Source organism: Dromiciops gliroides, chromosome 4 (genome assembly GCF_019393635.1).
Source record: "Dromiciops gliroides isolate mDroGli1 chromosome 4, mDroGli1.pri, whole genome shotgun sequence".
In the NCBI taxonomy this organism is placed as follows: Eukaryota; Metazoa; Chordata; class Mammalia; order Microbiotheria; family Microbiotheriidae; genus Dromiciops; species Dromiciops gliroides.
Genome location: NC_057864.1, coordinates 448,814,808 through 448,828,220, shown reverse-complemented (window position 1 = coordinate 448,828,220; position 13,413 = coordinate 448,814,808). Strand labels below are relative to the sequence as shown.

Here is a 13,413-nt window from a genome sequence, read left to right as displayed (position 1 = left end):
TGCTTCATTTGGTCTTTCATCTCATCCACATGGGAATGCCTTCTACCGGATGCAGATCACAACCCACCCATGCCCTCTCATCCAGTGTCTGATTCTAGTGTGTGATTTCCCATAAACTCTCCACAGGGGGCTCACCTGGGGTAGTGGAGATCTCACAACCTCTCAAGGCTTTTGAACATTCCATAGCTACCAGTGAGGGACTGGGATTGGCCTGTGTTCTCCTCTCTCAGTATATGACCATCCCACCTCCTTTTCCAGTTGTACATCTTCTGGATGACATAGGTTAAGCCATTTCTTACATAAAAGTCATCCTTGATAATAAGCCACGGTCTTTTAAAGCCTACTACATTATCCCTCCATTGCCATCTGGGTCATCCACAATTTTGATTCTATGATTTGCTGCCATATAGCATCACTAGAAGAATGTTGATGTTATAAAGACAGGTTCTTGTTTGTTTGGGCGGGGTGGGGGGTGTCAGTGGAAATGCTTTACACTTTGCTAAATGGAGTTAAGCTTGCTCTTTTCCTGTTCTGGACCCAACTCATTGTCCATACAAAATTTACGTAAGAACTGACCGACTGCATTTCACAATGGTCTGAACAATAGGCACTCTTCATCCACTTGGTTTTTCATTTGTAGATTGTTAGACAGAAATCTCTGGAGTGGCTCTAGATCTCATTTAGGAAATTCTGTAGTATTTTCTGAGGAGATAGGAAATAACAATAACCCCTGTTTCTCTGTAAACCTTGAACATTTAACGATGTTCAGGGAAGTTAGGTAGCTCACATATGGTCATAGCCATGAAATATCAGAGCTGGGCTTTAGACCCAGCTCTCTTGAGTCCCTTGTCCTTAGCATCATACAGACTTGGAGACTTTTTAGGACCTTTGACTTTAATTCTGAGGGTCCCCCCACTACTGATGCAGATCACAAACCCTCTTCAACCTAGTAGATGGTGTTGTGGAGCTTCTGGGGCTGAGAAATCACTCACCTGATAGCCACCATGGGGATGCCTCTCTCCAGCTGGGCTGGGCTGGTGGCAGCACCTTGATGATTGGCTGCAGGATTGGTCAGCCCCTTGCATGACACTGGCCTAGCCACCAAGGACCTAGAATCACCTTCCCATAATATGACACAGAACTGGGCTCCTGTGGAAGTGGCCAAGCTCAGTTGGCAGCCAATGGTGGAGTCACTTCTGCCCACTTCAGAACCACCAGATAGCCAGGCCTTGGGCCTGGGAGATTTCTTTATGCAGTTTCTAGAGATGTCTCTGAGATGCCAGAAAGATGAAGGCATTCTTCTATAGGCCTCTGTGGGTCGTGGTCTTCCTGCTGCCTTATAAGGAATGCTCTTCCATCTTCCTGAGGTCACCGAGGCTTCTCATGCACAGCAGAATCCTTTGGGGCTGGGAGGGGCATCTCGGGTCATTCCGAAGATGAGAAGCCCAAGCTTCCCAGTCTCGGTCTCCTTCTGAAGTGACTTTTTCCCACATGCAGGGAAATCTGCTCTCCACTGGGCAGCCGCTGTCAACAACGTGGAGGCTACCTTGGTGTTGCTGAAAAATGGAGCCAACAGGGACATGCAGGACAACAAGGTAGACTCTGGGCCCTGAATCTGGAAAGGCTCTAGGAATGCTTGGGACACCAAGACAGCTTTCCTTATGCTCTGTTCAATGCTGTGGGGTCTCGGGGTCTTCTCCCTCCCCTTCAGAAGTCTGTAACTCTGCAGGAAAATAGAGCGGATGCATCCAGCTTGGCCAAGGGCCCCAGGCAGGCTGAAGGTACTGCCCTTGCTGGGCAGCTGCTCCATCAGTGCTTCCGCAGGCCTCCTCCCCTAGTCTCTCTCCTCCCCTTCTCTCTTAGCTTGATCCCTCTTCTCTCCCTGGCTCTGCCTCCTCTCTGTTTTCCCCTGACTCCCCAGAGGCACTTTATGTGTTTGCTTTCTCTCTTAGCCTGTTTCCTTCTTCCCCCTCTCCATCCCTCGGGGCTCTTTCCCTCCTTGTCTATGCTTTCTCTCTTGCTTTCTTGATTCTTGCAGACTCTCTTTTACTTTCACTGTAATGTTCACACTCATCTTCTCTAGTTCTGAACAGGTGCAATTATGTGGTTCTCGCTCTAGTCTCCCCACCCTGGCTCTCACTGACCTTTCATTTAGAACCCTCTGGCAATCGACCCGCTTTCTTTAGACACACAGGAGCGTTGGCCAAATTCTTGGTCCATCGTAGCCCAGATAGCCAATATGTTCCTTTATGAGGCCCATTAAAACATGCCCTCTCTGGGGGCCTTTTTTCTTTTTTGCAGGAGGAGACACCTCTGTTCCTTGCTGCTCGAGAGGGGAGCTATGAAGCAGCCAAGATTCTGTTGGACCACTTTGCCAACCGGGACATCACAGACCACATGGACCGCCTTCCCAGGGACGTGGCCCGGGACCGCATGCACCACGACATTGTGCGCCTCCTCAACGAGTATAACGTGGCCCACAGTCCCCCAGGCCCCATGCTGACCTCATCCCTCTCACCTGTCATCTGTGGACCCAACAGATCTTTCCTCAACCTGAAACACACCCCTGTGGGCAAGAAGCCTAGGCGCCCCAATGCGAAAGGCGCTGTGCCCACCAGTCTGCCCAACCTTGCCAAAGAGGCCAAAGATCCCAAGGGTGGGCGGAGGAAGAAGTCTCTGAGTGACAAGGGTCAGCTGTCTGAGAGCTCAGTGACCCTCTCCCCAGTGGACTCCCTGGAGTCTCCCCACACCTATGTTTCTGATACCACATCTTCTCCCATGATCACATCACCTGGGCTCTTGCAAGCCTCCCCCAGCCCGATGCTGGCTACTGCTGCCCCACCTGCACCAGTCCACACCCAGCACACAGTATCTTTCTCTAACTTACATGAGATGCAGCCTCTGACCCGTGGGGCTAGCACAGTACTCCCTTCTGTTAGTCAGCTATTGCCCCATCATCACCTTGCCCCACCGAGCAGCGGCGGTGGCGGGAGCTCGGGCAGGTTACACCCAGTCGCTGTCCCGGCTGACTGGATGAGTCGGATGGAGATGAACGAGACCCAGTACAATGAGATGTTTGGAATGGTTCTGGCTCCGGCTGAGGGTGCCCACTCTGTGCTAGCACCACAGAACCGGCCAGGGCAGCCTGATGGGAAGCACCTAGCCGCCTCCCGAGAGCCATTGCCCCCCATCATGACTTTCCAGCTGATTCCCAAAGGCAGTATTGCCCAGCCAGCTGGGGCTACCCAGCCACAACCCAATTGCCCTCCAGCTGTTGCTGGCCCCCTGCCCACCATGTACCAGATCCCCGATATGGCCCGTCTGCCGAGTGTGGCATTTCCCACAGGTGTGATGCCCCAGCAGGATGGGCAGGCGGCTCAGACTGTCCTTCCATCCTACCACCCATTCCCAAGTTCTGTGGGTAAGTACCCCACACCCCCATCACAGCACAGCTATGCCTCTTCCACCGCCGCTGAGCGGACGCCCAGCCACGGCGGGCACCTCCAGGGCGAGCACCCTTATCTGACACCATCCCCAGAATCTCCTGACCAGTGGTCTAGTTCATCCCCTCACTCTGCCTCCGACTGGTCAGATGTGACCACCAGCCCTACTCCGGGGGCTTCAGGTGGAGGCCAGCGAGGGCCTGGGGTACACATAGCTGAGCCGCCACCACGCACCAATATGCAGGTATATGCATAAAAGAGGGCGACCACCCAGTGCTGGGACTGAACTAATGGCATGTGGTGAGTGCTGCTGATGAACAAAATGAAGGTCATCCAGGATGAAAATGAAGAAATTTGGACATGGGGCTCCTGGAGCAGGACTAAGAAGGCTTTCTCCACCCCTCTCAGACGTTTAGTGGGAGATGTTAATCATCGTTGCCTGTCTGTTGGGGGGCATGTGGTTTTCTCTGAAGTCATTATTTCTTCTTCAGACCGTGCCTACCAAGCCATTGGGGCACTGAAAATTGTCCATTGGGAGTCATCTATAATCTTTTCCCTTTGGGAACCCACCAGGTTTACTGATGACAGTCTGTTCTTTTTCACATCTTGGAATCTTGAAATATGTGTGAAGCCACTTCTGTTGATTTGACCAAAAGTCGAAAGTCCTCTCTTGGGAACTTAGGTCTTCCTGTTAGGCCTGAAGTGACTTTCCTCACTTTATCCTTAGAAACTCCTTTCCCTTCATGTGGTGCTTACATTTCTGCACCTTCTTATCAGTAGTTCTCATGCCACATGTCTTCTGTGGTCTAGCCACATCTGTATATGTTATAGAACTATATGTATGTATTTAATGCTTTTAATCATTCCTGCCCAGGAAGGTGAACTTGGTCTTCTCTTTCCATACTCATTTCCAAATGCTCCCAGGAACCTCATAAGGTTTATTTTGGTTATGATTCTCACCACAACTTTGCAAAGTATGTTTCTTCAAGGAATGTACATCTTCCATCCTACTCATTGTGTCCTCACCAGAGGGAGAATGGAGGGACAATCTTTTTATTGCAAGGGTGAAGAAAATCTCTCCTGTCCTTCTTCCCTCTTTCCAGCATCAGCCTCCTTCAGTGGGGAGAGTGGCTAGGGCAACGTAGATACATTGAAATGCACACCAACGAGAGGAGAGGTGGCCTCTTGTGGTTTCTGGGATGTCTGCATCCATTAGGTATTTGGCTCTATTATTCTTTCCCAAGTTCTTCACTCACTGCCAGTGGCCAAACTCAAGGACTCTTCTGCCATAATCTTCTCCTCTGTCTCATCTTCTGGAGTAAAACTACTTTATCAGACTCGTGGTTGTTAGGCTCATCCTACTTCTCACCTCTCCATTGAAGAAGACCCAGGTCAAGACACCTCACTGCCCAATGCTTAGCTCAGTGTTCCCTTCATAATCTCTCTGGTTCCAGATTGTTAGGCTAGCCTTCCCTCATACACTTAGTTGTGCTCATCCCTACATACCCTCTAAGTTCTCTACACCTCTCCAGAAAAAATGGTCTGTCCTCAACCGAGTCCAAAAATTTGTAACATGAACCTGTTGGAAGCATGTTGGGCCATGGCCTTTTTGAAGACACCCAGAATTCATTACTATCTGTACGGAACAAATTGGACGTCCCTTTTTGAAGACTAGCATCTAGCCTCTCTGAAGGACCCTCCCTTCATGGGTGCTGAAAATGGCAAAGGTATTTGCTGTCATGGCTTTAAAATTGTGATTTCATCCCTGTTGCTTTTTTTTAAAATTCTCTAGGTCTGTCCAAAATTACTCTTGTCATTCATGGACAAGCCATCCAACCTCAAGCATTAATCAGACACTTGAACTCTCCTCATGTTCTTCAGCAGGTCAATATCATGATTATCAGCCTTAGATGTAGGACTGGGAATGTTTGGAGAGTCATTCTTCCATCTAGTTAGAAGGGTCAGATGATCACTGATCCTGGGTGTAAAGCCATACCATCCTAGCATTTCCAGAGATCCTTGGGAAATGTGTCCTTCCAGGTCACTTTGTTAGGCGTTCATGGTGAATTAACCCATTTTGTAATAACCACGATCCTTATTCCTGCCAGTCCCTAGAGGCATTCTTGGGCCTACACAGGAGTCTGATGTATCTAATATGGTTTTATATGGAAAGAGGACTAGCAGCAGATGACCAGAAGGGTCCTACTGAAGTGCAGAAAAACATTTAGAGCCATTGAAATCCATTAGCTCTCATTAAGCCACGAGAGACTAAAAGCCCCCTGCTAGAATGAGAAGACATTCAGCTAACTTTTTCTTCCTTTCCAAGTCATCGGTGAAAAGTTCTCAAATTGTGAATATCTTTCTGATCTGTTTGTTTGGTTTATTCTGCTTATCCAGTGTCAGAGACAACTTGATAATTGCATGATTATATTCACTTACTTTAAGAGAATACATTGGTACTTCATCTGGAATGATTCAGATAATTCAAAACCATTCCCTGATAGGTGAGCCTAAATGAAAATTAACAGTCTCCAGCATTTAGGTCATAATTAATCTACTTTCACCATCCACTACTATCTAACTTTCTGCCACCAAAAATACCAGCAGTTTTTGAATCCCATAAAAAGACTATAGTATGGATAAGCCTATTTTTACCTCCTTCCTTGAGAGCTCTGTGTTTAGCATCTCAGAGTTTTGGAAAGGAGGATGTAAAGTCTACTTGGAACTCAAAAGCAACAAGGGGTCTCCAACAGTAAAGAGAACACTGCCTCCCATCAATCTTAACATGTTTTTAGTTTTTAAGGATTCCTTCTCTATATATAATCATAAGGTGTTTCAGTATGTGAGAAGTTTGAGAAACTATTTCTCCACTATTCTCTGACTTGGTTTTTGTGAAGACTGATTTCTTACAGAAAATTTCCATTTACCTGTGGCATCTATAGGATGTGATTTTTAAATTCAGCTAGTCAAACCTCCTTTCCTTCTGCCCTTTCAGAGGGCTAGAATTTTGCAGCAACCAATTCTGAAATGCATTTTGAGGGGACTTAAATGGGAAGAATAGACTGTGAGTTGCACGTGTTGGTGCAAATACCGAGTGATCTCGCTGCTTCACTACAATCCATGATCTTTATTTCTGTTTTTCTGTAGTAATGAACCAAAGGTGTAATGTTCTTTTGCCTTAAGTACATTGAATGTATGGCGACTGGCTGGGGGGAGGGGCACATCTGTGTACCCTGTTGTCCGTGTCCCCCGTGGATAGCTTTTTGGTATTATGTTGTTCCTCTCTATCCCCATCTCCCTTGTTTCCTTCTGTTAAAGGTGGTATCATTGACCTCTCTGTTGTATGAAGAAACCATAACTGTTTAAATGACCGCATTTTCCTGGTTAACAATCAAGAAGATGCATGCCTTGTTTTTACTTTTTTAAGTTTTACTCCAAAAATAGTTATAAGATTTATATGAAAACATTTTTATCACAAAATAAAAAGCTTACATGTCACAGTTCATGTGGCTTTGCATTCTTCTGTTGTTTAGTTCCATTTACTTGAATTTACTACAGCCTCTGATGACATATCTTGGTAATGGATGCAAACTTCCCTTACACTGCCCTCAGAGAGAGGCTACATACGGTGCTGCCTTTCCTGTCCAAAGCACTAGCCAATAGAAAACCATATTGGAGTTCTCTTTCCTGCTCCTTTCATTTCAGACAAAGTCTATTTCTTTGAAGGAGAAAATGCTCCTGTAATGGATAGCAAGCTCTCCCAATGTTCTCTGAATTACAACCACATCCTCCAAAATAGAAAAGGGAACAGCGCCCATAGATTCCATTGGAGACTTCGACATCAATGTGTCTTGGGACCTGGGAAGGGCAAATATGGCTGTGCTCCACCAAATATTCTTGAGGATGGTTTGAGAAAGAGAAAGTGAGACATTAATACAAATGCCAATAAGAAGGAAAAAAAGATAGAGAAAAAGAGAAAGAGAAATAGAGAAAAGCCCAGCATGTCATGGAAGTAGGAAGTTGATGGTGAAGTGGAGAAAAATAGGAACAGGAAATGAAAGCAAAGGTAAGAATGGAAAGAATAAGTAAAAGGACAAGCTATCTTGACCGTATGCCCCCCGTTTGGGAACTTCTGAGGACTTCAGTGTGCTCTATTGTTGAGGGGGATTCTAAGATCCAATAAGTCTTTGGAATAAATCTGGGTCTCCAAACTGGAGAAATTCCCTAAACTGAGGAACTAAGCTAGACATTAATCACTGGCAATTCCTTAAGACATAGATTCACCCAAATAACACCAGACTAAACAAATGGTAATGTGCAAGACCACAGGCATTCAAAAGAAGCAAACAGGCAAACCTGCCTAGGATATCTTGTGGATGGTAGAGGAAAACAACTTCCTCATGAATTTCAGCTGAAAATATTAACTAGAACAAAGGAATGAGTCACTTAACTTCTCTTTGCCTCAGTTTCCTCACCTGCAAAATGGGGATAAACCTACTTGGCAGGGTTGCTGTGAGGATCAAATGAGATATTTGTAAAGTGCATGGCACATAGTAAGTGCTATATAAATGTTAGGTATTATTGCTACTACTCGATAGGAAAGTTGGAGGCATTTTAAAGTGAATAGTAGAAGAGTATATTGAAATGAAGTCTTAAAGTGTTGGCATTTCAGTGAAGCAGTCAGAAGCAGGGGAGTGACCAACAGACCTGGGTGCTGGATAACTTGGATCTTTACCATTATTGTGGGCTAATAGAATAGTGACTTTAGCATACTTTAAGGGACAGCTAGGTGGTGCAGTGGATAAAGCACCGGAGGACCTGAGTTCAAATACGGAATCAGACACTTGACACTTACTAGCTGTGTGACCACAACAAAAACAAACAACCTACAACATGCTTCAGATTCTAAATCTGTAAGGTATGTAAGAGTTAAATCACCTGTGGCTTATCTGAAGGTTTTAGAAATTTCATGCTTGATCCTTCCAGTGAAAAGATGGTAAATTACTGATTTTTGAAGGTTCAATACTTATTTCAGGTCCTTTGATCTGGTTTTTATCTTCCAGGGTGCTATAGAATGTCATAATTTACAAACGTCTTTCTTATTAACATTTAATCCTTAGAAATAAAGAGAGAGAGAGAGAGAGAGAAGATAAATAAATAGATAATAGATAAATGGATGAATGAAAGAAAGAAAAATTTAAAAAGAAATACTAAGAGAAAGGAAAAAGAAAAAGAAAAAGGAGGAAGCTCCCTAAAGAGTGCTGTTTGTGACCTTACTCCATATCAGTATCCTTTCCAAAAGAATCCTTCATTTCCTTTGCCTGGTTTCTTTCCCTTGAGAATCTGTCTCCTAATTGCTATTTTATCACATCCTGATTTTCTTCCACATGCTGACTGTGTTTCCTTTTGATGTATCAGCCCCAGGGTAGTTGCTTGAGAGTAAATTCAAATGGAAACTGATAGGTTCTCTATCTCATGTGACTTTCTACAGCACAGACCATTGAATGGTGAATCAGTGCTTACTGTTAGGAACTGGGTCTATAATTCATTAATAGATAAAACTCTGGGATAAGGAAACTCCTACCAATGCAACTTCTCTGCAATTTGTAGTCTGAGTTTTAACAAAAATTTACAAAATCAAGTGACTTGCCTAGGGCCTCACAGCCAGTAGAAGTCTTAGAGGCCATACTTGAGCCTGGGTCTTCCTGACTGCAGCCAGCTCTAACCACTGTGACACGCTGCCATAGATGATCCAAAGGCCTAATTACAAACTTCTATACTTGGATTTTTAAAAAGTCAGCTGTATAAGTATAGGAAGGAAGAGGTATATATATGACTGGACAGCAGAGCAGGGTTTTTTTTTCCTCTTTTTTCCTTTTTTATTTTGTGGAGCAATGAGGGTTAAGTGACTTGCCCAGGGTCACACAGCTAGCAAGTGTCAAGTGTCTGAGACCGGATTTGAACTCAGGTCCTCCTGAATCTAGGGCCAGTGCTTTATCCACTGAGCCACCTAGCTGCCCCCAGAGCAGTTTTAATGGACTACAAGCTCGGTATAAATCAACATGGTGATTGTCCAAAAAAAAGACAATACAATATTAAGATGCACTGACAGACACAGTTTCCAGGAGAAGGGAGGCAAGTGTCAAGCTCTGCCCTCTGTCGTTCAGACCAAATCTGGAGTATTGTCTTCAGCTCTAGAATTTTTCAAGAAAAACATTTAGCTCTAGGAGAGGTAGAATAAGAGTGGGAAGGAGACTGGAGGCCACTCCGCTGAAGAGGATTGGATGAAAGAGCTAGGGATATTGAGTTGGAAGAAAGCTTAGAGGACACGATAGCGGTCTTCAAGCATTTGGAACCTCATTGGACTGATTTGTTCAGCTTGGTCTTAAAGGTCATCCCGATCAGCAGAAATGGGGAGAAGTCCCAGGGAAGCTTTGGCTCGATTATCAAAAATTGACAGAGTTGTCCAAAAGTGGGTCAGGCTGCTTTTGTAGAGCTCTGCATCAGAGATGGTCTTCTATAAAAAGGTTAGTTAACCACTTGGTAGATGGGATTTCTGTTCAGCTATGAATTGAACTCAATGGCCTCTGAAGTCTTTTTCAACACTAAGGTTTTGATTCTATGATTCAGATCCACCAGGTGATAGCATTATTATTAAAATGGTTGTTATTAACATATCAATAGTAAAAGTGTAAATCAATCCGAAATCATTTATTAATCACCTACTATGGGCCAGGCACCATGCAGGATGCTGGGAACACAAAGATGAAAATGAAAACAGTCGATCCCTGAGAAGGTAACAGTGTCACTGGGGGAGAAAATGTGTAAATATATGTACATAAAAAACAGATAAGGCGATTTAAGGAGAAAGGTGCTAACAACTTGGAGGATGGGAGGCGCAGAGATCAGAAAAGGTCTCATGCAAAATAATGGTATTTGAAGTTAGTCTTGAAGGAGAGGGAGGGAGGGAGAGGCAGAGACAGAGAGTTGACAGAGAAGACAGAGAAGAGGGAGAGAGAGTGACTTGGAATTTTCATATTAATTCAACTAGCTAACACCAATAAGCCAGAATGAATTAGAAAAAGAGGCTTTATTACATTCAGGTCATCAACCATTGATGAGGAATGTGTCATTCAAAATTCAGCAAGTGATTTTTATAGATTATATGAAACAAAGGAAGAAGATGCATACTGGCTACAATGCAGCTAGCTGTAAAAAGAGGGGAAATAGTATGCTGGTTAGGGAAAATGTGTATCATTAGCTACAGGAGATGAATAAGATCTGTGTGCTTCTTAGTACAGCTAGATTCACTAAATCAACAGGAACCAGCTGTCAGGCTAGATAACGGAAGGGGGCATTCCAGAGACACTGAAATCCTCCTTTACCAAGTAATTCTTTTGTACCCATTAGAGAAGGGAAGAAGACACTGGAAGAGACCAGCTACTGCATCTGGTCTTGGGGTTCATGCAGGGGACATGTACAGCAAGATGGCTGATATAGAACAAAATGGAGTCATCATGTTGTCCCAGAAATTCACTTTCAGTGGGAGGGGGGTGGCAAGAGAGGGAGGAGGAGGGAAAGGGAGAGAGAGAAGAAGAGGGAGGGAGGAATAAAGAAATGGAGCATGAGCAAGTGGGATCTTGCTCTGCAAATATGCCATCCAGATTCCCATGCACTGCCATATAGCTTGCCAATGCACCCTAAGGACATTGGGCATTGCCATTTGCTCCACTGATGTATAGCTACTCCATCCTGGAGCTTGATTCTTTTACATATATTGTCTCCCCCACTTAATGATAGCATGTTGAGAAAAGGAACTATCTCACTTTCCTCTTAGCACTTAACACAATGCTTGGCACATTATAAGCCCTTGATAAATGTTTTCTCATTCTTTCTTTCAATAAGACTGAAAACACAGAGTGTTTTCACCAGAGTGTAGTCTTTCAGTCTTGAAGCTTTTGGGAAGTTACTGGAATTCACTGAGTAGGGGAGTAGCAGGATCATATTTGCTCATTAGGAAAATTAATCTGGCAGCTTTGTGAAGGATGACTTGGAGAGGAGGTAGTCTTTACAAGGCAGGGAGATCAATTAAGAAGCTGTTGGCATATTCTAAGCAAGAAGTGATGAGCTCCTGAACTCAGGTGATGGCTATATGAGTAGAAAAAAGGAATAGGAGGAAAGAGTAGTGGAAATTAAAATGACAAGATTTGACAGCTGCTTAACTAATGTGGGATGAGCATGAAAAACTCAAGAATGACACTAAGCTTGTGAACTAGACAGATGCTGATGCCCTTGATAGAAATAGCCAAGTTCAGAAGAGGGGTGAGTTTTGGGGGAAAGATAACAAGGACCAAAATATTACATACTTACAAAACCCAAATATTAATTGAAAATTATATACATATTCCATCACTTCATATTTCCTTTTCCACTTTTCCAGGATTTATGTTTATAGGGCCATTTTTTAAATTTCTCAAATGTATTAACATTCCTATTCTAGTTGAATGGCCATGTAGACCAAATCTATAACAGCGTTTAGTAGAACAAGGGCAAAGTGAGTACTAGGAGAAGCCTGAAGCAAATATAGATGATTTGTGTTCCACATTCTTCTCCCTATCCAACATAGAAATCTAACAAGTAAGGAGATCATTCATGCCTAAAGACTTGGTCTTGGCTAAGTTCTGGAAATACAAGTCTTCTCCATAAATGCATCTTTTTATGAAAAACCAGTCAGTCCAGAGATAAGAGCCAAGATTTGGTGTCATTCAGTCAACAAATTATTAAGTGCCCATCAAATATTCACAGGACTGTGATAGGAACTGCAGCTAGCTACTTAGGATAGAATTCTTTTTTCACAATGGAAAAAGTGGACAAACGAAGACAAAAACAAAAGACCTATGCAGACTGGGGTGGGGGTGGAGGTGAGAAAGAACTGCCAAAAGTATTATCAGCAATTACTAGGAAATAAAAAGACAGAAGCAAGAAGACAGAACAATCAGAGAAGTATAGCTGATAGAGAAGGCCAGAAAAACATGGAAAGCAGCAGAAACCAAACTCATTTGTGGCAAGAAATTATAAAGAATCTAAGACTCCCATTTTATAGGAAGGGAATAAGGCTAGAAAAACAGTAAAGGACAGAGCAAGAAAGCATATGGATGGAGGATATGAGTGATGAAATATCAGACAAGTAGGCTCCAGTAAAAGTCTATTCACCAGTTACCAACAAAATAGCAAAGCGAGATAGGAGCTAGGAAAAGGACAAGTCAGAGGAAGAACTGTGTATGGGTAAACACTTCCTACTCAAGGAAGTCATTCAATTGTGTCCTGACTCCAGGCAAACCTCTGGGCTGTCCCTTTCTTGAGTGATAGCCTACCTGCAAAGACCCCTATAGAATCCATAGACTCTGGAGATAGCAATAGCCAACCTGAGCTACCCACAAACTCAGAACTGGAAATTCAGACAAGTGGACCTGAAAATGTTGCCTAAGCCATCCAGAAAACTGGTAATTCAGTAGAAATCGATTCGATCAATCAATAGGAATGTCAGCAGTATTTGGCCAGTGAGTATATTACCCATATGGTCATGCAGTGCCCATTTCTATAATGCATGATAGTAGTGGTGGTGATTATTGATGGTGATGACCACCAGAAGGGGTTTACTTCCATATGGAGCCTATGAGATGGCTAATACCTAAGAATAGATTTAAAGGACATTTCACAGGCAACATCTACTTGAATTCAGACAAGAATATGTCAACAATGAATTATCAAAAAATGGTTGAGTCATGTGGATTTGTGGAAATGAAAGAATTTCATCTAAAAGGGTCATGTGACCAACAAGATGATGGACTAGATGTTATCTTTGATCCTCACAATCTCCCAAATGACTTTAACAAAAGAATTATGTAACAAACATAAAAGAAAGAAAAATGGAATAACACAAAACCCACAGAGGGGAATAGAATTATAT

At 43.6% G+C, this 13,413-nt stretch overlaps 1 protein-coding gene across 1 annotated transcript in view; it reads left to right on the top strand.

The window, feature by feature from the left end:
* The window catches only part of NOTCH2 (notch receptor 2), a 176,283-nt gene extending 169,340 nt beyond the window's left edge, over positions 1-6,943 (top strand). The window contains exons 33-34 of the mRNA XM_044001826.1: positions 1,498-1,595; positions 2,302-6,943. Coding sequence (XP_043857761.1) covers positions 1,498-1,595; positions 2,302-3,699 — 1,496 coding nt within the window. The 3' untranslated portion in view covers positions 3,700-6,943. The remainder of the gene's footprint in view (positions 1-1,497; positions 1,596-2,301) is intronic.
* Positions 6,944-13,413: the final 6,470 nt, after the last annotated feature.